We start from the raw sequence: 25,752 nt of genomic DNA, 5'->3' as shown, positions 1-25,752 counted from the left end.
CAACAACTCCACCAAATTGAATAATCAAGGAATACAACTGGCTTTAAGGTTCTATCATAAACATGCATGCTGACTACAGTAACTAGAAGGTTCATTCATTGTTTTTACGGGACGAAGGCAACAATTATTCACTCATTGCGGACTTGCCTCGTCCCATAAACATTTGCCATACCTTGGTAAATTGATCGTCGTTAATTTGGAGGAAATTATAATCCGAACTGTTTGCAGATTTTCAGCCAATGCCCATACAAGCCTGTGGCATCAGGTGCTCATTAATTCAGGTACAGGTGGGCTCATGTCAGTTCTTTCAGATGGGCTCCTCACGATAGCCTTCCTCGAGCCTAAATTGCGTGGTGCAGTGTTGCCTGCGCACCTTTACTGCACTCAGCGGCTGTCGTGATGTGTTCAGAAGGCAGTGATGTTCTCTTCAGGGAATTTTTCTTTCTTTAGGAAATTTGAGGAGTAAAATTTGGTGAAAAGGGATCTTATACCAAGTTACAGGGACTTTTAGGAACCAGTTAAGAACCAAAATTGTCTCACTTTTTTCAAATTGGCGAAGTTTTCAAAGCGGGGAAGAGGGGCCTGAAATAGAGATTTCTCTTTATAATGTGGTTATTTTTGGTTGAATCGTGGAGCATCATTGTCAGAAGGCCTTATCGTTGAAAAGTAGCCTGGCCACATAGCTAAGGTTTTGCATTTCTGAGCTTCATGCCAGCCAGCCGAACTTAGTTGCATGCTATTTTTTATGCCGGAAAGAAAATTGCTAGGGGTAATATTAACAGGCTGAAAGAGAGCGGCATTGGGTTAGGGAACAAACACAAGTCAATGTCCACATAGCCCGAGTCATAGTATTCATGGCATTCGTGTCTTTGAACATCACGAGACTTTTTGTTCCTTAAAAGTAAAATATATATACAGGAATATTTTGTTTCCCTGAACCTAGTGTATTTTTGCTTTGCGTGTTTATGTCTTTTGAGTTGTGTCAGATTATGTGCATAGCAAGTCTTGGAAACACTATAGCTTCTTCATGTTTCTTTTTTTTTCTTTTTATTGCAGCCCTTCAGAAAGCTGGCAAGCACATGGAACACAGCATAGTGTGCGCTTACATTGCCCTGCTCCTTGGTTGTGCTGTTCAGAACAACAAGGCAAGTAACATTTTTTTGTGCTCTTCTACATGCAAGACTTTCTAGCATGTGGCCACCTGCACTAGTTCTCTGCACCGCATGTTTTTTTTTTTTGTTTTTTTTTCACCTGCTTTTTGCTACGAGGCCTAGCATTGATTTAAAGTGCAGGAGTGGCACAGGATGATTATATCAGGTGACAGAGTAAGAGTGAGGAAATGAAACATTGCAAAAGGGTATTAGTCTGGGCTAGTCGGTACATTTCGCAGAAACATAAAACATTTTTTTTTCATGACGATCCACAACTGCATTGTGAAGAATAGGTGTCCTGGTGGGGCTACACAGGACTTGGTAGAGCACAGTGGTAGCTGTAAGGTCTAGGGCATGGGCAATGTGTTGTACTAGGTGAGGCCAGAGAATCAGCTTAAAAGTCCAGCGGTAGTGCAGGCCAGCTCTTCCATGCGAAAGAAATGTGGGAAAAAAGGAGTTATAGGAGGAGAAAGTGCGCTGAGCATTGGTTGCGAGAACTGATAGGCACCACGGACCTCACAACAGGGAATTCCAGGGCTATATTATTAGGTCTCAAGAAATCTAGGATTTGACGGAAATCCACCTGGTTGGCAATATGCCGCGCCAGGTGTCGAAAAGGGGCACGCACCTTCATGTGCCTGCTGCTGGCTTGCTCCCCATCACGCGCCGACACCCACACTGCCGACACCATTGGTCCATTAGTCAGAGAATTTCACGCTGTGAAGAAAAGAGCAGCTCACACTTGCCCCGGCACTCGTGGGAGCCATGCGGGTAAGCCAGTGTGCCGCTTTCGGCATGTGCACTGGACAGCAGTGCAGGCTGTCGCTACCAGGTTGTCTCTTGCATGTACAGATGTGAGCACCGCATGCTTACGCATATCGGCTCTGGCACACACGCCTGCACGCAGGTGCGCAACGTGTGCGCCCAGGAGGTGCTCTCGGAGTCGGCGCCTTAGCGATAGTCTTCGTCAGGTGTACTGTCTTCCAAGAGTCCCTTGTCAGAAGTATCTTTCTATAGAAATTCTTCTTCGGTTCCATTTAGCACGTTCTACAGTCGAACACGGATATATCGAACTCGAAGGGGATCGCGAATTAATTCGATATATTAAAAATTCGATATAAAAAAATACAGGCCCAGAGACTTTACCTGTGGCGGACGATGACCTACCGATCGGAGCATTCAAGAATGACAACTATTTCCGCACACACGACGCAACGTAATGCTTTATTTGCGTGAAAAAAAATCGCTTATGTTCGTCTGCTTCTTCGCCTTGCAAATGAAATTAAAGACTCCAACCTCGATCTTATCGAGGCTGTTCAGGTGCGAAAGCCCGGTTCCTTCCATGTCGCCGCAACAACGGCGAATCAAGCTGAACGCGGCCGCCACTTCAGCGGTGGAGTACGAGCGTGTAGCCGCCCCCTCGTCCGCAGGATCTTCGTCACCACTCGAGCTGTCGGCCTGGGTCCCTGCGACTGCAGCTACAATGTCCTCGTCGGCGAGGCTCGCAACAGCCTGAACATTGCTGTCAACGTTCACAAAATCGTCAGCAGACACTTCGGCTGGAACGGCAGCCGGGAAAAGGGACGACAACTCGCGAAACGCGTCGTCCATGCGCTCGTTGTCGCCGTCGCCGTCTTCGCAGGTTTCGGGAAGTTTGGCCGTCACGAGGCCTGCCTTCCGGAAGCAGTTGGCCACGGTATCCTGCTTCACGTCTCTCCAGGCGCCCGTCATCATTTGAATGGCCCCCAGCAGGTCAACCTTAAGCTCGGTGCCCATGCGGAGGTTCACCAAAAGCCTATCAATGAGTCGCCTCCTGTAGACGACTTTGAACGACTTAATGATGCCCTGGTCGAGCGGCTGCAACTTCGCTGTCGTGTTCGCCGGCAGAAACTTGAGCGCGATGTTTTCGAGCTCGCAGGTGGTGTGATGGGCCGAGCAATTATCGACGAGAAGGCAAGCGTGACGCCCCGACTTGCCCAGTTCAGCGTCCCACGCTTGCAGCCATTCTGTAAACAGCTGACGCGTCATCCACGCCTTCTTATTGAAGGCGTAGCGAACGGGGAGCTGCTTACAGTTTTTGAAGCAGCGCGGTGCCCTTGCTTTGCCGATCACAAAGGGCTGGAGCTTTTGAGAGCCATCCATGTTGGCAGCGAGCAGAACGCTCACGCGGACTTTGCTCATCTTGCCCCCGTGACACGTGCTGCCCCGGACGTCGAGCGTCTTGCTGGGCAGCATCTGCCAAAACAACCCGGTCTCGTCGGCGTTGAAGATTTGCGCGGGTGAAAACTTCGCGCAAATTTCCGGCCATTCCTTCGAAATCCACTGCTGGATATCCTGGCTGATGACGGCTCCGCTTTCCCCAGAAATGGTTTTGCCAACTATCTTATGGCGGTTCTTAAACCTCTGCAGCCACCCTGTGTTGTCGGCGAAGTTGTCATCACCGAGTGCAGCGGCAAACCATTTGGCTTTTAGCCATTAGCATTGGGCCATCCACCGGAATGTTCTTAGCCCGCACCTCTAAAAACCACGCATAGAGAGCCTTTTCAACTTTCTCGGTGGGCAGGAGCGCGCACACGACAAGCTCCCGACGTTCGTTGCTCCGCCGCTTTCGACTTTATGTCCGCCTTGTTTTTTAACAAGGTGCTTAGGGTGCTCCGAGGAATCCCGAAGTCGTCTGCCACCGTCGCACTTTTCTCGCCTGCCTCAACACGCTGAATGGCTTTCAGCTTTGTCGCAAAGTCCAGGTTCTTGCGCTTCTTGACGCTGCTTGTGCTTGCTGCGGCCATTGCTTCCGCGTCAGCTCACCACGATCCAGTCACACACGTGTCGTGAGACGCAACGCAAAACAATATTGAACACGAAACACAAGAACGCGCACAAAACACAAGAATTCACGTGCGCAGCTTCCGCCAACAAAGCGCTCGCGATGGCGACAGCGAAGGCGACAGCGACCTCCGAGGGCGACAGCGACGTACGAAAGGCACGAGCTGTGGTTGGCTGAGCAAAACTTGTGAAAAAGCAACAAGAAAAAAAAAAAAAGGCAAAAGGAGGAGGCCGCGCGCCTTCGTTCCTGGCTGCCTTTTGGTTACGCGGGGGAAGGTGGAGGATGAGAGACATTGGGAGAGAGAAAAAAAAAAAAGCTGTTCCGCAAGTCCGAGAGCGTGCACAGCGGGAGTACAGTCCGAGCCTCCCTCCCCCTCGCTCTCACATTTTCCGAGCCTTTCAAGGGAGGCGCGGAGCTCGCGGGTGCAGCGAGTGCCGAGATCGCGCGGCGTTCTATATATCCAATGGCGGATAAAAATATCGTTCGATATAAACGTACGAATTTCTATACTTTTACACAGAATTTTCAAGGGGATAATTGACGAGTTCGATACAGACAATAATTCGATATATGTGGGTTCGATATATCCGTGTTCGACTGTATATCCCGCATTTCAAAGTGCTAACGGCGAGCCTCTCGTGAATGCTGGCCCAATGGTCTGCAATCAAACTGTAGAGCATTGCTCTCCCTACCTCATACAGTCCAAGTAAGAGCGCTTAACACGATACCAATGTTTTCGGCAGCTGCGACTACTTTCCTTTCAAAAATAGATGAGTACTGCTTTCGTCGTCCCGACGTCGTGCAAGGTGCAACCGTCCTGCTTCCAATAGCGTGGGCGTCACGAGGCCAGCATGGTGAAATGATGTTGAAACCGAAACCATTGAAACAGTCAACCGACACCACCGCTAGATAGCACCTCTTCTCACTGGAAGCGTGATGGTGATAACGATGAGTAATAACGAGACCGGAACTCCAAAATGGGCTGAAAACTGTTTGGACCCGCATATAACACGAGGCTGAAATTTAGCACACTGGAATACAAAAAAAAAACCTTGTATTATGTGTGGATTTTTATGGTAATCATCATGGAGATTCATGAAGTGTTGTCATAGTTAAGAAATTAAGGGCAGATGCTACTCTTAAAAACTTTTTCTTTAATTTTTGTCACACCTCAATGAAACTTGCACCATTTAAAGAGTTTGCGCTCTTCTTTTCAAATCTGCTCTTAGCTTTTTGATAGCTCATTTGGTCCATTTCTTGCACACCATACAATGCTAGAAACAATGCATGTTTGTGCATACTTCGGTGATTACAGGGAGCACAACAGAACACTAAAAATTAACTCATATTGCCCCCAATGAACAGTAGAATTCAATAAAGCATAAAAATACAGTGTTCCATTACTGTTCTCTTCTAGAAAAAATTTCAAATGTGAAGGTTCAGTTTTACCATTCCCAACAAAGAAACTTTTGAAATTATCTTACTGAATATGTTTGGTAAAAGCTTTGAAAGTACCGTATTTACACGATTGTAAGTCGACTCGAATGTAAGTCGACCCCCCCCCCCCCCCCCCCCCCCCCCCCCCCCCCCCCCCCAAAAACGCATGTCCGAAGAAAAAAAACACCGGTGGAGCACTTCAAAAACGAAAATTTATTGCATAGATGGGCTATTCATCCTCAATTGACACTTGAGTCATCTTCAGTGGTACTGCTGTCGTCGTCGCCGCTGCGATCCCACAGCACATCGTCCTCCATGGAAAGCCCGCACTTCCTAAATTACCGCACCACATCATCGCGTGGAACGGCCGCCCAAGCGAAAATCACCCACCCGCACACAGCAGCCAGGGAGGCTCTCTTCACGCGCCTCATTGGCGTAAGTTCCCGCCCTTCTGCCGCCAGCCACTCGTACTCACGCCGGAGCAAGTCCTTGAATGGCTTGTTAATGTCAACGTCTAGTGGCTGCAGCTGTCCCGTCAGACCGCCGGGAATCACCAGCATATCTGTATCTTCTTTTCGGAGCTCTGCCTTCACTTTCGCGGTAAGGTGGCCGCGAAATGAGTCCAGCACGAGGAGGTTCAGATTGCGATTTTTGAGGGATGCCCCTGGTCTCAAAAGCCACACCCGACGGTACCAATCAATAACTAAGTCGTCCGTCATAAAGCCTTTTTCGTTCACTCGCACAATCACACCTTTCGGGAACATTTCCTTTGGCATAGTTTTTCTTTTGAAGACGATGTACGGTCGGAGCTTTGTGCCATCTGCCAAGCATGATAGCATAACATTGAACCGAAGTTTCTCACTTCCTGTCGTGAGAAGCTTAACCTCGCGAGCTCCCCTCACGCTCACTGTTGTGTTGCTCGTCATGCCGAAGTAGACGGGAGTCTGGTCCGCATTGCCGATTTGGCCGAGCAGGTATCGCCGAGAGTCGCGGAGCTTGAGGTAGTGCCTATGGAAGGCGAGAACTTCCTCCTCGTAAGCAGCAGGCAGCTTCTGGCATACACTAGTACGCCGATGAAGAGAGGCCAGCCCTCTTCATAAATTTCGAAGCCCAAGCCCTGCTGGCTTTGAAGTCTGTTCGGAGTATTCCAGCTTCCGCAGCAAAGGCCCTGGCTTTTTGTGTGATCATTTCGCATGTCACTGGAAGGGACCGATCATGTATTTCGGTGACATACGCTGCAAGCTTGACCTCCAGCTCCAGAAAGCGTCCCGACTTCGGCCCGCGGAAACCTCTTCGCTTGGAGTTCCAATCGAAAATTTTGTCTTGCTGCTTCCGCCACTCCCGCACCAACCGTTCAGAAACGTCGAACTTGCGGCCCGCCGCGCAGTTGTTGGTTTCTTCAGCGTAAATGATGGCCTCCCTCTTGAACGCTGCAGTGAATGAGCGCCGAATGCTTTTCGAACCTGGAGAGCTCATGGCAAAGCACGCGGCCGGCAGTCGAGTCAAAAGCACCAACTCCAAGCACCACCAAACAAAGAGTGATCGGTGTCGGGGCGTCAGCTCTTCCAGCAAACATCGGCATTCCCCAGAAGTGCCGCTGTTACGTATTGCGCAACCAACTGAAATAGCGGCTCTTCCATCAGCTAACGACACTCCCGGGCGCTGGCGCAGACTCCGCGATTGGAACAGCGGCCCTTCCCGCGAGTGAAATGAAATTGGTTTTCGGGGAAAGGAAGTAGCGCAGTATTTGTCTCAAATATCGGCGGAAACCCAGTTGTAAGGGAAGAGATAAAGGAGGGAATGAAAGAAGAAAGGAAGAACGAGGTGCCGTAGTGAAGGGCTCCCAAATAATTTCGACCACCTGGGATCTTGAACCTGCTGTACTGACATCGCACAGCAACACGGGCGCCTTTGCGTTTCGCTTCCATCGAAACGCTGCGCCTTGGTCGGGTTCTTACCCGGGTATCCTGTTTCAGTAGCACTGAACCATCGCGGTGGGTAACGGTGCGCGCAGTAAAAATAAAAAATGAAAAATCCTGGCCTAAAAGCTCGCGAAATACCTGAATGCTACGCTTGGAGCCGTAGAGGAAACAAAAACTTCTAACATTGCAGTAGCATCCCTGATAGATTGTTTTTCTTGCTTTTATTGGCAGTTCAAGGTTTCGTTTCGATTGTAAGTCGACCCCCCCACTTCGGAGTTTTAAATTTCAAAAAAAGGGTCGACTTACAATCGTGTAAATATGGTAGTTTCTTTGAATTCAGGACATGCTGAAGCATAACCATGCCAGTTTTCATTGTGATTGGACCACAAAAAGTGCTCAAAGTTAGTGCACAAACTCTAAAAATGGGACAAAATGAGGAACAGAGAAAAACGCGTTTGAAAGTTAAAAAACATGTTAACATGTAAAAAACATATTAATGAAATTTGCACAGAATGCCAGCAAGGATGTCTTAGAAGAGGGCTCAAAGCTAGAAGGCACCGGCCCTATACGTTGGACCCCTCACAGTTCCTGCGAGCCGAGCCGACTCCTCCAGAAGGGCCTTCTTCGTTGCGTTGCGGCGATGGGCCCTAGCCTCTGCAGTCGCCTTTATGGACATGCTTGAAATACGTCTCTTGTCCACCTCCTTGCTTAGAGAAAGCAGTGCTTTTGATGGGAGACTGCAAGCTCCTGTAGCATCTCCTCGAAGCATGTGTGCCTTTATTGAACCAAAGGACGGCAATTGCTGTCGCTGTCTCAACCACAGTTCGTGTCGCGAATTTCATCTTGGGGCACAGCAGCCAGATTTTGCTGTTGAGCGACTCACCTGCATTTTGTGTTTGTCCTTTCACACAGCGCTGCAGCAGCTTCTCGTCAGTCAATCTCTTATAGATCGGCTGCACAGCCTTGCCTTGGGAAACACTCAGGATGGGAGTGTGGACTGGTGCTGGCTGACCCAAAGCTAGTGCCCGCTTGTGCTTGCACCAAAACATCTCTCCGTCTGTGCAAAATTTGTGGCTGCTGGCACCATCCCTTGAACAGGAATGGAAGTAGGATGCCCAGACAGCACAGTACATATCCCTTACATTTCCTCTGTTTCTAGTGATAGCAACTTGGGAATAGCCTTGCAGCTTGGCAATCGTTCCATTTTTCAGCTTCTCTCCTCTTGGGAACTTTGCCTTCCGGAGCGCAGTGCCAAGTCTCTTTGCGACGTGGTTTGTGCAGTCTTCTTTTTGCACAGGAACACTCCCGTAGATTTCCAGCTCTCCCACGGCAGCATAGGCTTTGCTTTCCCCGTCTGACAGGAACGTTGTATTCTGGAGAGGTGTGGCATAGCAGGTCTGTCCTCTTCAGATTCTTAGGGCAGCCTCGGTCTCCATCGCGTGTGCGGAGCAGGTTGCGTTTTTCTCACACACAGGTGTGTGAAAGGCCTGCCAGATTTGTTCTTCTTCATCCTCCAGTGCCTTGTGCCTGCTACAGCTAAGGCAGTAGTTGGAAAGAACTTCAAAGTCTAGGCACAGCCCTGTCAGAAGAGAGATGGCTGTGCCACACCATTGTGGCTTTTGTGGCCTCTTTTCTGCCACTTTCCGTCGAACATGACTGCGACGTTCGTGGATCCTGCCTCGCCTGCAGTCAGCTGTCTGGCTTGTTCAAGATTTTCGGCGGCAGCATGCACTTGTTTGCCAATAGCAGTAAAAGCCTTGTGGTGCACCGGGTTTCACAAGACCCATAATCGCACAAAACTGCAAAAGCTGTTCATGTCCAACGCCGATCGTGCGCGTAGCGACCACGGACTTCACTTTCACGGGTAAGGTATCCCGTGCACTGCTGCGGGCGGACGCCTCCTCACTGCCGTTGCATGATCGAGATACGCGGCTCGAAGACATATGTTGATGAAACAACGGTTGTCGGACACACGTCATTTTGGCAGTAGAGTTCCAACAACGATGCGAGTCCATTCTGTTTTGCAGCTGATTCTCTGACAGAGAGATCACATCGTCTGCAGGCGGGGTACGCCGCATCGCTGACGAGGTCGTGCAACATGCCGATCTCACTGATAAATGTGCTTCCGCGCTCGTTTTCACGCTTGTTATGGTCGTCGAACATCTTTAACTTTCGCTCAGATGCACTTACAAAGTCATCAATGCTCCGCAAAAAGCTTGAAGGATCTAAATCAGGTGCATCGCCGTTGCCGCAGTTAGGCCTAGCAGCAGACGAACCTCCCGTCACTGGAGCTCTCCGCCTCGTCAGGAACTTGCGTGACCGAAAATCTCGTTTCTCGGTCACATCCATGGTGTAGAAAGGAGAAAAACCCAGGCAGAAGCATTGGTTCACGTCTTGGTGGCAGCAGAACAAAGAAAGAGCATCTGCGTCCAAGCGCTGTGCATTGAAATCCCTGTAGCCAATGGCAGGGCTCCGATCATACCACGTGATTTAAAGGGCCACTCGCGACACTCGACTTAGGCGGGAAACGATCTTTTTTTTCCGTATTTTTAAGAATGCGCCGCTGCCGAAGGGGTTTCTGGTAGAAGAGGGTTGGGCCTACTACTTCCCCGCAAAAATTCAAGAGCAGGAGACGCCGTGGAGCGAAATGCCGCGTTCCCGAAATTCGGTCAAATTCACACTTTCACGAGCCACCGCGAGTGCTTTAATTGCATTTTTTACCAACTTCCAATTCATTATCGGTGTTGATTTTTTTATGCATAAAAGTAGAGGCTTGGAGGAATACAAAACACAAGAAAACACAAAATCGACTTTTTCGAAAAAAATCGCGTTTTTTTTTAGCCACATCTCCCCTTAGAAAGATGTTTCAGCTCCACTACATGTTTGTGTGCTTGCAATGCAAACATGCAACATGCTCCCCTCATTTCCATTCGCGTGCTTGTCACTGGTTCTCTGTGTGTGTCAGATATGGCCGTAATTGAATTACTGCAATGAATTATATTACAGCAGTAATTTCGCAGCGAAATGGATTAATTGCTTGTGAAATTATTTTTATTAAAAAAACACTGCTCTTCTTGTGTTGGCACAGTTTTGGTCTTTCTTTGCACCCAGTGGGTGCCTCAAAAGCAGGAATGATGCGGGGCAAGAACTGCGTAGGACTGTGCCTCCAAGACTGTCGGTATCCTCTATTGTCAAGGTGCTGCTCGCGGATATTCGATGGATATGCCGGAATTGTTGGGATTCGCACAGATAGCATGGTCAATGTTAGAACAGGAAAGAGGAGGCGAGAGATGGGATTTAGGTAGAGGAGAACAGGAAGGGACTTCATACAGGGCATTTACATCTTGTTAGAATTGAGATGTGGTGGTCAGAGACAAAGAAGACAGCCTGCCTCCTTTCTTGGGAGTCTCATCACACACAGTGCTAACATAGCGTTGCTGTCCGGTGGCCACGGTGTCCGCCTTGAAGCCCAGTCCCTGCCCTCTCAGTCTTGTCAGCACTGGCATACAGCTGCGCCAGGGCCCCAGCACCAATCCAGTCCCTCCAGGCAGCACGTCCGGTGACGTGACTTGCGGTGCAAAAAGTACTTGGTGGCATGGTGAGAGCTTGGCTCTGACTCAGATACAAGCTAATACTATTATCGCTTGAAAGCGGAACATGAGAAGCAGTGATATTCGCGATTTGTAACGCCTGTTTTTCTTAGCAATTTTTTTTTTAAGATCTTTTCAGAATATATGATTGTTTTGAAAAGGTTTTGATTCTTGCAGAGTCCGAAAAATGCTCAGTATCTGTATTTAGAGTAGTTTTACTTTGACATTTTCAACAGTGTGCATGCAGGAAGGCATCTGTTGGAACTGCAAAAAAAAAAAAAAAGGTGTCGCCTCACGCTTTTGATCTCAAAATCTGGTCACGTTTTTGAAAACAGTTTCAGGCAGTTTTTTGGGGCCATTGATAACTTGAATTTAAGGTAACTTAGGCGTTTTTTCTGGCCCCTTTAGTCCAAATAAGCAAGGTGTTACCAGAAGGGAAGCTGCAGGATTTGTAATACAGCACTAAAAAAGTATCGCGACTACTTTACCTTGCTACCTGGTATATGCAGTAAGGTGGAAATTTGGGCAAATTGAATTGGATTTATGCTGAAGGCAGCGCGAAAGACGAGGATGAAAGGAAAAGGCAGGATACGACACAACACGTGCATGTCGTGTCTTGGTCTTCAGTTCGTCCTCGTCTTTCGCGCTACCTTTTACCATGAAGCCTGGTATATGTTGCGCAGGAGCACATGGCCTGAATGAAATAACATGCAGAAAAAAAGCACACTAATAGCCAATGACTGAAGCAGCTCCACTGGCCTGCCACACCAGAAAAAAAGTTGTGCACACTTTTTTTCACCTTCTTGCTTCCTGTTCCCTGAAGTCAGTATGTGCACTTGGTCACCTACCAGCCCATTCGGGTTGAAATATCTTTTGATGGTGGTAACAATGTTTATGGTCATATTTATCACACTCTCAACCTCACCTCACCCTTGTGCTTTCCTTGTCCCTCAACAAGGAAGCCTTGAGGGCTATTGAGAATGTTGCGGGCAGCGGACATTCATAAGGAAAGTCCTGGTACAGTCGACGACTGACTTTCGGACGCCTAATTTTTCGGACATGCTTAATTTTTCAGACTTTTTCCCGGCACCAGGACATACATCATAAAGTCCATGTATTACGTGGCTCAAAATTTTTGGACACTTTAGGAAGGGCTGTTCAATTTTTCGGACTTTCCAAGCGTAAACCGGGCCAACTGCCGCACATTTTGAGCTGTGCCGCCGCCGTCTTGTTTGTTTACATTTTCCTCCCGTAGCCTCGAAACCGGTGTCTTGCATGGAGGTTCCTCAACTAATCGGACACTGGATTGAGGCTATAATATGCTAGCAGCTTCCGCTTCCGCAACAACGTCACTGCCGTAACCCCCCCCCCCCAATGCTTTTTCCTTCCTTTTCCTTTTCTTCCTTCGACTGCCTGTTTGTGTTTTGCGAGCTTAGCGAGTAGGCCTAGTCGTGGTCGTGCTGCGGAAACGCGAAAACTACGTTCTGTCGCTACTGTGGCTCACATTTGATTGAATTGGCTTCAGGACGCTGTTTCCGGAACTTTTATTTTTTGCCTGCAACGTGGCAGCGAGGAGGCACTCAACGAGTCGGTGTGACAACTTTCCGACGACTGCGCCATGTGTGCTGCTTAGCCAAGCGTGCCAATTCACAATGGATAAGGAATCGATGTTGTCGTCGGCCTCGAGAGTTCCGATGAAGCGAGGCAAGTACGCCACAATGCCGATGGCAAAGAAAGCGGCAATCATCAAGCTCGTCGAAGATGGCCGATCAAAGGCAGATGTCGCAAAAGAGTTCAAAATTTCCAAACAGACTCTTTCGGACTACATGAAAAACAAGCAGAAGATTTTGGAGGTGGCGGAAAAGTCTGCTGGGTGTTGTCAGAAGAATGTGAGCCAAGGCACATATCCAAAGCTCGAGGAGGCCCTCCTTGTATGGCTGAAGTCAACAGTGGCCAGCAAAGCTCCCGTCTCCGGAGCCCTCCTCAAACAGAAAGCCGAGACGATGGCGCTTCAGATGAACATTGAAGGTTTTAAGGTCAGCGACGGCTGGCTGAGAAATTTCAAAAAGCGTGCTGATCTGAGTTTTAAGAAACTGTGCGGTGAAAGTGCAGCTGTTGACCTGAGCGTCGTTGCGGACTACCGCTGTGATAAGCTGCAGTCGCTTTTACAGGAGTACTCGCCGGACGACACTTTCAATTGTGACGAGAGTGGACTTTTTTTTTAAGCTCATGCCAGAGAAGACTCTTGCCTTTGCTTGTGACCCTTGCCGTGGTGGAAAACACAGTAAGGAGCGAGTTACTGTTTGGTCGGCAGCAATATGTCGGGGACAGAAAAACTGCCGATGCTCGTCATCGGCAAGTCGAAAGCACCGAGGTGTTTTAAAGGCATAAAGTTCCTGCCTGTCTTGTACGGGGTGAACAAGAAGGCATGGATAACGCAGCAGTTTTTTGAAAGCTATGTGCGCAAACTAGATTGTAAATTTTATCCAGAAGGCCACAAAGTTTTGTTCGTCGACAACTGCACTGCACGCGGGCACATAAACAACTTGAAGTCTGTGTGAGTCGAGTTCTTGCCACCGAACATGACAAGTATTCTACAGCTGATGGACCAAGGCGTGATACGCAACCTGAAGGTGAACTATCGGTCTCGCTTTATTTCGCGTGTGGTGTTGTGCCTCGACAGCGGAAAAGTGTACTCTGTCGATTTGCTTGGAGCACTTAGCATGCTCACCGATGCGTGGAAGTCGGTGGCATCCGCGCCGGGCTCGAGGATGCAGAAATAATTCAAGTGCTTGCAGAGTCCGAGAGCGACAACAACGGCTCTCCTGCAGCAGCGCGCAGCCGATGCAAGCTGAGCTGATGCAAGCGGTCGCAACTCTTTCGTCGGCTTACGGCGACACGACGACTCTCGCTGAAATTCAGGCGGACCTGCTTGCACGCAAGCGAAGCATAGTTCAGAAGACCATTAATCACTTTTTCCGGCCTCTAACTTAATAGTAACCAATAAATTGAGTTTTTTTGGGGGGGCACATTTGTTTTTTCGGGCTGCCTGATTTTTCGGACATTTTCGCGGTCCCTTGAGGGTCCGAAAAATCGGTCGTCGACTGCAATTGGCTATGTAAATGCCAAAATGTCAGCCTTTTAAAAAATGCAGGCCACTGTGAAGTTGCCTATTGAAAAAAGTTTATCTCATGGCACAGAAGAAAAAAAAGTGCAGAACAGTCGATTTTAATGGGTTGCTCAAATGTTTGAAATTCCATATAGTTTGGGGAGATATGGGAGAGACCTTTGCCCTTCGGTGGGTGTAGTCAGGCTGGCGGTTATGGTGGTGATGATTATAGTTAGGGGGTAGTAGTATCTGCTATTTGATTCGATTCACATCGCACTTTATTGGTCAAACTATTCAAATCATCTGAATATTCAAAAGCAAAGATTTTTGGTGTTTATCTTAACTCTTTGCCAAACATCTTCGTTTTTCTGAATGGTGCTCACTGCAGCATTTTGCGTTCATTAGTTGACATGCTGTTTCTTGGTATAGTTGATTGCTGTTATTCAGTAATATCACATGCACAATACAGTACTGCTTGACCTTCCATCTGCTCATCGCAATGTATCTGATGCTCCAAATGAAGATAGTTGATCGCCATTGTGAGCTGTCGCTTATTCCAGCTTAGCTACTTTGCACTCATGGATCGGAAACAAAGTGCAGAAGGTGTCCTACCCCCTTTTGTTTTTCATGTAAGGATATTACTTCCCAAAGCAGTGTAGGCTACATGAATGTGTTTTAAACACATCCAGTAACCTGCGCCTTTTCGCTTTTGTCACACATACAGAGTGAAGGTCACATAAGTTTTGATGCTCATGTACCTTTCTCCGTGTTAGATGCCACACAGCCATGCAGTGTGTTCCCATGCACAAGTTATTGGGGCCTATGGGTTTTCTGTAACCAAGACCCGTGCCCATGGACGTACATCCTCTTATGAGTTTTCGTGTCATAGCCCTGATATGCATTGTGATCATTTTGCCTTCATTCTTGGCAAATATTCTTTGAGAGTGAACTGTTAGAAGTGGGCTCAGCTGTATTTGTCATGTACATGTGGAGTTGAAACACCTTGCTCTGATTGTGTGCTTTTGTTTTTCCGATTGCTGCCTGCCTTTGACGGGTGCAAAATACAGGCTGACTTTTTTCCTTTTTTTCAGGAGTTGACTGAGAGACTGCGAGAGCACACTCCGGATGGCAAATTTTTGCCCTTGGTCGAAGCACTTCAGAAATTTCATAATTTTATCAACCTAACGGTAGGTACTTGTTTAATCTGCCCATACTGTTTGTAATAATGTCTTGTCCTGTGTGCATGTGTTTGTTGCCTTTTCGTTTTAGCTTTCTCACTTATTGGCGGTTGTTCAGTGGTTGAGTCATTCGGCTGCTGAGCCTGGGAACATGAGATCAAATCCTGGCCACATTTCTATGGAGGTGAAATATAGAAGACACCTGTGTACTGTGCAGTGGCAGTGCATGTTAAAGAACCCCAAAGGGTCAAATATAATTGGAGCCCTCCACTAGAGCACCTCTATCTCTCCTGGTCCTTTCACTCCCTGATTCATCTCTCCCGTCAGTGTTGAGGTGTCCACTGAGAATGAGACAATTACTGCAGTGCATGCCTTTCCTTTCCTCATAACTAAGGGGTTGGATTTTTCAGTTTAAACTGGACAAAAAAAAAGGAGGCTATAAAAGTATGCCGATTCAAATTTCCAAAATTCGTTTTAACTAAAAAAAGGTCAGTATCCCTGACATCTATGGCACTGCAGTCACTGGAGAGTATTAACAATGTGCGGAAACCTGGGGCATAATCAGACAGTGGTACTGTTGGATTAGGGCAGTTGTGTATTTTGAGGCATTTATCTTCTACCTTACATGCCTCTGCAAACCAGGAGGCTCGAGATCCTTGCTGTCTGCTAGTGAAGTGCCGTTTCTTCATTTTCATCGCCTGCTGTGGAGAGGTAGTACCGCATAAACACGTCTAAGAACCGCACTTTTTTTCCCAGATTTTAGGGCCAATTTTTGGTGTGCGGCCCATACACGCGATTTCGGAAAAAAAAAAATTTTTTTGAAGTAAAAACACACCAATCAGGAAATCAGCGCCATTTATTCTACGTTCAATCGCTACTTGCGGTGTATTCCCACTTTGAGCTGGTGCTGCGCTCCGGTGCATGCTCATCCCACAAGAACTCGTGCAACACGTCCGCTCTCAATGCGCAGCCGTTGTTCTGTGTTTCTGTTACTTAGCAGAGCAGCTCTGCTTTCAGTTCAGGAAACTTGCACGGCTTGCCTCGGAAAGCATGCTTTTTGCAGCTTGTGTTCATCAATGCATCCTTTTGGTTGCTCCATCGTCGGACGCACCTCTCGGCCATGTCGAATTTCCTGCCCACCGCACGCTTGTCGTGTTCGATAGCGAACTCCCAGCCGTGTAGCTGCTAATGTGCTTGCCTTATCGTGCTAAAACTGCTAAAACTACAATGCTCCGCGGCAGCATGCGAAAGCCACAACTAACACCCGTGCCTTTGACAGCAACAAAACGCTAGAACTGGTGATACTGATGCCGATATGAATAGCGGGCGCTGGCGGGAGCTCGCAGCGGAGGAAAAAGTTGACAATGATGATAATGAGCCACGGCCTCTGGTGCCATCCGTGGGCGGCACCTGGAAGCTCCTGTGCTCATGCGTCGCCTCTGCGATGAAGCGCGCTGTTGCTCGCAGCTGGAGCTATTCGCGGAAAGCCAAGGCGCATGCATTTTGAAGGCTTTTCCCGCATGGGTCGTGTGGAAAGTATGGGTGCGGCCCTTGCATGGATATTATTTTTTTTCTAATATTTCCTTCTGGAAAACAGGGTGCGGCCCATACGTGGGTGCAGCCCTTACAGCTGTTTATAGGGTACTTTGCGAAATAGCATCATATTCTGGCTACCACAGTGGTTCAGCAGCGGTTCTGTGGCTGCCTTTGCTCAGTCCAACAATAGAAAAATTTCCACCTGCATTCTTGTCCGATGACTCCATTATTTACCATCTGTTCCTTCTTTAATGGCGATGGCGCTTTCTTCTACAAGCATGCTGCTATACTCCGTTTTCATTTCATACAACTTCAAAGGTATCGGAAGTGGGCCACATGAAAATATAAAGGGAGGCGTGTTACTTTGCACTTGTTTTGTGGCCTAGAGGTCTAGGGCACAAGGAAGTGACAGCGTGTTGTCAGCAATAAGAGCACATTTGATCAAGCTCACCGCAAATGTATCACGTATCATAAGCATGCAAGCAAAGCATTTATTATTTTTCGCTCGCCTCAAGGAAGTATTATCCACACTGACTCTCTCAAAGTGATCATAGCACTGCACTCGAAAAATGCAGCCCAACCTCTAATTTGAGACATAATACATAATGTGGTAATGGGTGAAACACAGGGACAAAAATTAAGTTCTGCTGGGTACCTAGCCATGTGGGAATCAGAGGCAATGAGAGAGCTGATGCATGTGCCGCAGCAGCCCATAATGCAAAAATACAACAAATAAGTATACCACATAAGATGTCATGAAATTTGTACAGAGAGAACTGAGAGCTAAATGGCAGACTTCATGGGATAATGAAGTAAACAGTAAACTACACCTAGTGAAGCAGATCATCGAAGAATTGAAATCATGTAGTCATCAAGAACAAAGTAATTTTATGTCACCTTCGTATTGAGCCCACTCATTTAACACACAGCTTCAGGCTCGCAAAAAAAAATAAACTTAAATGGGAACCCTGTGCAGAGGTGATCACTACAAGCCATATCTTGATTTCATGTATGAAATTTGAGAAACTGAGGAAGAAGCATTTCTGCAATTTTATGACAAACACTTCTCATTCCATCCAAGCTTACATTTAGGACGAAATGCATTCATCAAAATTATCTGATTTGTTTCATTCTTAAAAGAAGCAAAGTTTCTAAACCAGCTGTAGTACTCTAAAACCTTTTAACTCTCTACCACTAAACAAACATTTAAGCCTTTCATTTGGTGCATGATGGCCTTAGTTGCCTGTGTGTCATAAAACCCAGCACAACACAAGAAACGCACTGCTTTTTGATCGTGGATCTCTGCAGCACTGACAAGAGTGCTAGCTTTGAGCAGCATTGCCCTTTGTGCTTTAATTACTGGTAAATCAACTAATCACGCTGACAAAAACGCCAAGCTAAATTTGTCACAGCCTTCACCATCAAGTAGTTTCATCAGACTCTCAGGGCCACGCCTTCTCCAAGATGGTCTCTTTCTCATCAGGTTACTTGCGGTCTCAGGTGTTGGACAAGGCAGGTTACAGTAACAGAGCACAAATTGTACGCTCGTAGAACATATTGTCACAACAGCTGAGCCGTGTAGAACATGGCAACACGTGCACAGCTGGTTCAAAATGGTGCATGAAAGTGCTGGCCAATGTGAAGTAAAGCTGTCACTCAGAATGAAAACGCACAAAGCAAAAGAGGCTCAATGCGTACCCTGCGCTGCATACCAATGCGTACCCTGCAGCCCGTTCGGATTAACTGGTACGAGACCTGTAGAATCTGACAAGAGTCCACACCATGGGCACTGGCCGGTACCAAGCCGGCAGTTCGAATTACCTGGATTTCCAAATTAATGGGGGTCGAATTAACAAGATTTTACTGTACTATCTGTAAATAGAGCCGTTTTGTTTTTGGATTTTAATTTTTTCCGGAATTTGAGGAGTAAAAATCGGGGGATTTTTTTTTAGCTCAAATTCGAGTACAAATCAAGTGATTCAGCAAAGCGTTCTGTAATTAGGGTTTTGTCGGGTCATATTTTGTAGAAAAAAACAATTTAGTATATGGGCTTGTTTTTGTGCTGGGCATAAATCGTTCTATTTTTTTGCACATGTTGTTTCCCAAACAACATGGAAACAGCAGGTTAGTACTGCAACACTCTTACCAAATCAGTTTTTTTTTTTCTATGTTTTACATTTATTTTGCCTCAAATGTTATCTGCTGCACAGCACTTCCACATCCGCACAGGACCTGCCTGCCTTTGTACACTGCAAAAACATTCATTCAGTGTCACGGTGATCATTTTAAATGCAAAACAGCCTTATAACAGGATGTCATATCGTGCTTAGCGCTTGATGAAATGGCGCCAAGGAGACATTTGGTCAATATTTATGTTTTGGCTTCTCGTTTCCAGAACATACTGTTCGCACCTCATGTCGAATTAAGCACAGTCACAAATAAAAAGTGATAAGTTAACTGAAAACACCCTTTCTTAGCATGAGGCTGCTGCTGACTTTCGTGCAGGGTCTTCAGCTTTATACACAGGAAAACGCAAGTTCCCTAGAAGGCTTAGTTTTGGGTTGAAATCGGGTTCAACCCTTTTTTTTTTTTAAGAAATCTATTCGGTGTGCAAGAATCGGGCAAAATCAGTTTTTGCCTGAAAACGAGAAGGGCCCTATCCATGTATAGCATTTTTGTATTTGCATGTAAGTTTTTTTTTTGAAATTTTTGTTTGTGCTATGTAAATTTTATAAAGTATTGAGATAGATGTCCTTGGAGTTTATTATGGGGCAGCAGCTGCCATTTTTGTATGACTGCCAAGTAGGGAACAGACGGCTGATAAACAAGAGAGAAGCCATTGGCGTTGCCCACTGTGGCATCTTATAGAGCAGTACAGTGTTATTTCTTTTTGAGTAGTACAATCAACCGTGTTCTGTAATTTGCCACTCTAGCTGTTCCAGTTCACCGAAGGTTCATTATTTACTTAATTGTGGTGGATCAGCTTTCTGTTCAGAATTTTGCTGTACAATTGGCAGAGGCTGGCATGAATCATTATTGTGACTGTGAATAGCACTAGTGAAAAATAAGCTGGCTTTCTCTTGTATTAGGCAGTATCAATTCATCGGTGAAGATCTCTTGTTGTAATTCCATCTTGCTGACTGTATAACTTATACAGAGGCACAAATTATCAACAAAATATTCTTGAAAATGAGTTCTTGGAAGGGGGGTGGGGGGGGGGGGGCAAATGTGTAGACTGGAAAATATGGTGTGTTGAGCATAATGTGCATTAAAGTTGTGCTGACACTAGCGATAAGAGAAAGCGCTCTCATTGGAATAGTTGTTTGTGACTAGCAAATAAAAGAGGCTCCCTAGGGAGTTAATCTGTTCCTTGAGGTCACCGTACCACCATAGCATCAGTGCAGTCGATCCTGGATATATCGAACCCGGATATATCAAGTTATTGCCTATATCAAACAGTTGAAAAATCCCCTCGGGAATCCCATGCAAAAGTATAGCGCTATTGTTCACGTATATACATGCACCGGCATATCGATGTATCGAACTCTGTGCTGAGCTGCGCCCCGGCAAGTGCGCTTCTCCTCACGAAGCTCTCACGATGTTCCCGTGATCTCGCGCGCCGCCCCGCACTCTGAGAAAGGGGCGTGTGGGTAAAAAGCACGTGACCAGGAGCACTTGGAGTGCGATTGGGTGTGAAAGGGAAGCGGGAGGGAGAAACCACGCTGACTGCAGGCGCCCATTTCCTGTGTTTTGGTTGGCTGACACCGCTGGCGCAGCGAGACGAAGGAGGTCAGTGCAGCTTGGTCTTGTGTTAGTGCGGAGACACGGAGCGGTGCGTCTTTTGATTCGCTTTGTTCTTTTTATTCACGCTAACGCGAAGGCTTGAGACTCGTGTGGTGCAATGCGTTTTTCTTTCCGCTTTTGGCACGTGTTCCGGAGCCATGGCCGCGAAAAAAACGCAAGAATTTGGATTTTTCAAGAAAGGCGGACATCGTTCGACGGGTGGAGGCTGGCGAGAAAAAGTCGTCGGTCGCTGCGGCGTTCGGAATTCCTCGCAACACCCTGAGCACGGTCCTCAAGAACAAAGCTGATGTTAAGCTGAAGGCAGTGCAGTCCAGTCGCCCTGGAGCGTGTCGTGTGCGCATCCCAACCTTTGACAAGGTCGAGAAGGCATTGTACGCCTGGTTTTTGGAGACACGTGCCAAGAACATACCTGTTGACTGCCCAATGCTCATGGAGAAGGCCAAATGGTTTGCTGTGGCCTTCGGAGAAGGAACCTTCACTGGTGGCACTGGTTGGCAGAGCAGCGATTTAAGAGTCACTACAGCATCGTCGGAAAGACCCTTTCGGGCGAAAGCGAGGCGACTAGCACAAGTCACATAGAGAAGGGGTTGTCCAAAGAGTGGCCAAATATTTCCGACGGCTTTTCGCCGTCGCAAATATTCAGCGCACATGAGACGGCACTGTTTTGGCAAATGCTGCCAAACAAGACCCTGCATCTGAAGGGCACTACATGCCATGGTGGAAAGAACAGCAAAGTGCGCGTATCGATTTTGCTTGCTGCAAATATGGATGGGTCATGCAAACTACGGCCGTTTGTTATTGGAAAGAGCAGATTGCCACGCTGCTTTAAGAACGCGGAAGGCCTCCCGGTTCGATACGCGTCCAATAAGAAAGCTTGGATGACACGCGATTTTTTCGTTGAGTGGCTACAGGCGTGGGATGCCGAACTGGAGAAGTCTGGCCGCAAAGTTTGTCTTCTTCTTGACAATTGTTCGGCTCATCATGTCTGCCCATTAAAGCAGATCACCCTCAAGTTTCTGCTGCCAAACACAATGGCAAAACTTCAGCCTCTCGACCAAGACATTGTGAAAGCGTTTAAGGTTGGGTACAGACGACGACTGGTGCAGAGGCTCCTAATCAACCTTCGATTAGGAATCGAACTCAAGGTGGACCTCCTCGGAGCCATTCAAATGCTGACTGGTGCTTGGAACGACGTGAAAAAAACCACAATTGTGAACTGCTTCCGCAAAGCAGGCTTTGTGGTAGCTGCAGCCGACGGATGTCTTGACAGTGAAGACGATGATGCTGGATGCCTGGACAGCGAATTTCGCGAGCTCTGGGCATGCCCAGGCGATTTTGTCAGCGCTGACGACGGCGTGCAAGCTGCAGCGGATCGCGCTGATGCGGAGATTGTGGCTGACATCATGGGTGATGAGGACGCAGACTCGAGCAGCAGCGAAGGTTCCGACGAAGAGGACCAACCACCGTGCACTGCAGCTGAAATTGCATCAGCTTTCAGCGCCATTCGCCGCTGTTGTGGCACAATGGAAGGAGCTGGCCTTTCTCATTTGGACACTGTCAACAAGCTTGAGGACAGCGTAATGAACTTGATGGTGCATAAGGAAAAGGAAGCAAAGGTCACATATTTTTTTCTTTCGAAATAAAGTGCTCTGGTCATTGCGCTGTGTTTTTGTTTTTTTACGCGCCTTTTAGGCACAGATCGGCAAGTTCCCGTTAGTCACGACATCAGGAAACTGCCTTGAGATGTGTGGAGTTGTTAGAGAAGATTTTGACATGCATATTTTATATTTCGAATTATCGATATATTTCGCGATCCCCTTCGAGTTAGTACGAAATATGCATTTTGTAATTCAAGACAAACACTGGGTCAATGCAGTCTTTTATGTCACCTCTTAGGGAGCTCCCAGTGAATGACTGGCAGTACCATTCCAATAACGTAGATGTAAACAGTCAGAGTACTTCCAGTACATAATGTGGGACATTCTTACTTGGCTGCAGCATTGTTCATGCTCGTTGCAGAGCTGAAAAAGCAGTCTGCAAACTAGCCAGCAACTTCCAAACTGTTTCTTGGAGCTGTTCTGGGTCTGTTTTTGGTCCTTGTTTGTTTGGATGTGTAAATTTGCTATTGTCATTTATTATGTACAGCTGCCGGCCCCATTACATTCATGCCAACAGTGCACATACAATGTTCTGCTGCTGGCTCAAGTTTGTTCGAGCAAAATGCACTGAACAGTATTTTTACAGACACTTAAAAAGGTTTCCCATATCTTACATTTTTTATGAAACATACTCTGGCAATTTTTCAGCCGAGTTACTCTCACACTTCGATGGAAGTTTTCCACATTTGGCAACACATGCAAATTTAGTATTTTGGGCAAAATATTGGCTGGTTTGATATTTATGTGTTGTCTTTTGGTACTCATTCTTGGTAATATTCATGGGCTGTGACATATGAATGCATTATTTTTGTTTGTTTGTTTATTCACAGGGTGTGCTTGGAAATACAGCCCCCAAACGCATACAGCGTGTCATTGAAGTCCTTGAAGACAGCTGATCACCCAAGGCCAGGCACATTGAACATCTCTTCACCAGCATGTCTACCTTTCCTTGCGAATCTGATCGGGCAAGGTGGAAAACCTGGATTCCATGACGTAGCTTCTGCTCATCAGCATGTGTGCATGCTAATTGTGAAGGCCATTTTCTTGACTGCTTTCCTCTTAGCTCTGTATATAACATGCCGCATCAGTGTCCTCTATTTTCTTTTTTTGGTCAAGGCTTAACATTGACATGGTTTGTGGTAAGAGGCAGAGTTGTGGATCCGTGTGTGTTGGCATTTGTTTGTGGGCAATGTTAAACAGGTCATGTTTTGAGGCTTTGTTCTTATTGTGTATAATGGTAAGCCAAGCCAGCTGTTATACTTTTGCAGAAAACTTAATATTGATCAGACTTCATGTAACCATAAGTGCGAGAGACGTTTCATGTCTTGTAGTTTCTTTAATGACCGTTTTTTTTTTTTTCCAGATAGGTAATGGAAGGTCAGTTAAAAACATGGTTTTTCTGTTGTTTATATTAGCTACATGCGCTCTTGAGCATCTTATGTGGAAATCTATATTCCATATCTGTATGATGGAAAGTTATTTTGCTGAGTAGCAGTTTTTTTTTTTTTGTCCTTTGGTGTTTTCAAAAGTACTGGGGTAATCAAGCTGCTGATCATTTAGTGAAAAAAGTTAGTGAGAAAGGTGTCTTTTTTGAGCACATTGTAATGCTTCATATGTGAGCTGTTAGGTAAACTTATATTGTCGGCCCTGCAGCTTTTACTCTCGAATTCAATTCTTAACTCGTTCAGACTTTAACATGGTCACTGTGTCGTGGGTCCCCGGTGGGTCACTTCTTGTATTCATGCTGTATGGCACAAACACTGTTTGGCATGATAAAGCCATGGCAAAGATCAGGTTTTTCAAACAACCTGTGAAAAACGCACATGTCAGGTTACTGTAGCAATCTACTGCTGCTTCCAATAAGTTGGCTTTCCCGGAGGCTCAGTAGGGGATCACGCCACACTCAAGAACGGTGGCCCACCATTGCGCCACGACACATAGGGATTAGGGCTTGCAAATCGCTGCCACAGTGAACGTGTTAAGAGGCAATGGTAGCTATGCTTTTGGAAGCAAATGGAGCTGCAGTGTTAAAGGAGCTTTTAAATTTGCGCATTATGGGTTGCTATCACGAAGCTTCAAGCACAGTGTTGCGGCCTTCCCCCGCTTTTCATTATTTGTGTATAAATTCTTCCTGTGTGCGCATGTGCCCTTGCAAATATTATGCAGAGGGTAAGAAAGTGTTAGAACGTAAGGTCCAGCGCACAGGTACTGGTTTAGGACACGTCTGTGGTTTTGTGGAAGCACTCAGGCCTTCCTTGCCATCTTAGAGGGATGCATGAGAATGAATGGTGTGTGGCATGTCTGTTCTTTGTGCTGTGTGTGTGTGTGTCAGAACAGTTTAACCTAGACTATGGCTATCTGAAAAAGGCCAGATTCCAAGTTTGGCACTCTTTATTTTTTTCCCCCGCCCTTCCCCGACAAAGTTGCGCATCAGTCGGCCTGTTGAGTTGGGCACAATGTGTATATACAACCATCGTTTCACCGCCACCACCACTACATATTTGTATTTCGTTTATATATGGATTTTGTTTTATGAGGCTATTTATTGACTCTGCATATTCTGGCTCATTGTTTTCTGTGGCTGTTTTGTTTTTCTCTGTGGGCACCGTGTTGATTCTGAAGTTGTACAAAGTTCATACGTTCATGAACGTATGCTGCACGTGCTTCCCCGTTTCATCTTCTTGCGTTTGATGAGGACATGGTATTTGTATCAGAATATTTATTTACAGGACAAAAAGCAACCAATGTTCTGAAAAGGAGTCAATAAATTTTATGAAAATATGGTTTTTCTTTGCTTTTGCATGTAACTACCTCGTTCCAAAGTCCATATTGGCACAATTCGTCTGTTACACTGATTTATTGAAACTCATCCGAATGCAGCCTGATGTTACCCAAATGGCAGCATCATTAGGAGCTTGGTTCAGCGTTCACTGTTTGCCCTGATAGCAATTCATAATGGTGGAAAGTGTTGCTTAGCGCTGAATTCAGCTCTTGCACACCATTTAGCTTTAGGAAAGGGGCAGAACCATAATATTCTTGGAATAGCAATAACAATCGCAAACTTGAGCAAACTGAAGACAGCTGTGTTCACCGACAAGTTAAAGGTCTGCAAGCATGTGTTCTTTGGTTCTGTACTGAGGCAAAAAGCAGGGAAGGCTTCATGGATGTGAAAGTAGTTGCACCACATTAAACCCTGTTGATGCAGCCTCCGTCACATATGCTTCTGCCCATTAGGCCTGGAGATTTCCTGTGCATAAGGTGCCTCGATGGGCCAGAGGCGTGGACATAGAGGTACTCTACTCGTGCATCATGCGTAGGCTCGGCTGGCAGCACTTGTTTCTTAAGCACGGTCACGCTTACCCCAGCAACATTTGTGGCCCTGACCACGCTCTCCGCATGAATGAGCCGATGAAACATGGTGGTTGCTGCTATATATTTCGGCGTGCTCACTATTTGTTTAGGCAGCGTTTCGATGAACGGCCTCTTTATGGACAACTCTTCTTTCGCTGTCCGACGAGAGCTGTGCTCGTGGTCTCCTGCACT

The 25,752-nt window shown here is 46.8% G+C and overlaps 1 protein-coding gene across 2 annotated transcripts in view; it reads left to right on the top strand.

Moving 5' to 3' along the window:
• Positions 1 to 24,990, top strand: part of wapl (cohesin release factor wings apart-like) — a 112,125-nt gene extending 87,135 nt beyond the window's left edge. For both annotated transcript variants that reach the window (XM_077649212.1, XM_077649213.1), the window contains 3 exons: positions 1,057 to 1,145; positions 15,125 to 15,220; positions 23,040 to 24,990. In XM_077649212.1, the coding sequence (XP_077505338.1) occupies positions 1,057 to 1,145; positions 15,125 to 15,220; positions 23,040 to 23,105 (251 nt within the window). In that variant the 3' untranslated portion in view covers positions 23,106 to 24,990. The remainder of the gene's footprint in view (positions 1 to 1,056; positions 1,146 to 15,124; positions 15,221 to 23,039) is intronic.
• Positions 24,991 to 25,752: the final 762 nt, after the last annotated feature.

Source organism: Amblyomma americanum, chromosome 1 (genome assembly GCF_052857255.1).
Source record: "Amblyomma americanum isolate KBUSLIRL-KWMA chromosome 1, ASM5285725v1, whole genome shotgun sequence".
In the NCBI taxonomy this organism is placed as follows: domain Eukaryota; kingdom Metazoa; phylum Arthropoda; class Arachnida; order Ixodida; family Ixodidae; genus Amblyomma; species Amblyomma americanum.
Note: the sequence above shows the minus strand (reverse complement) of the source record. Positions and strands in the feature narration are given on the sequence as shown.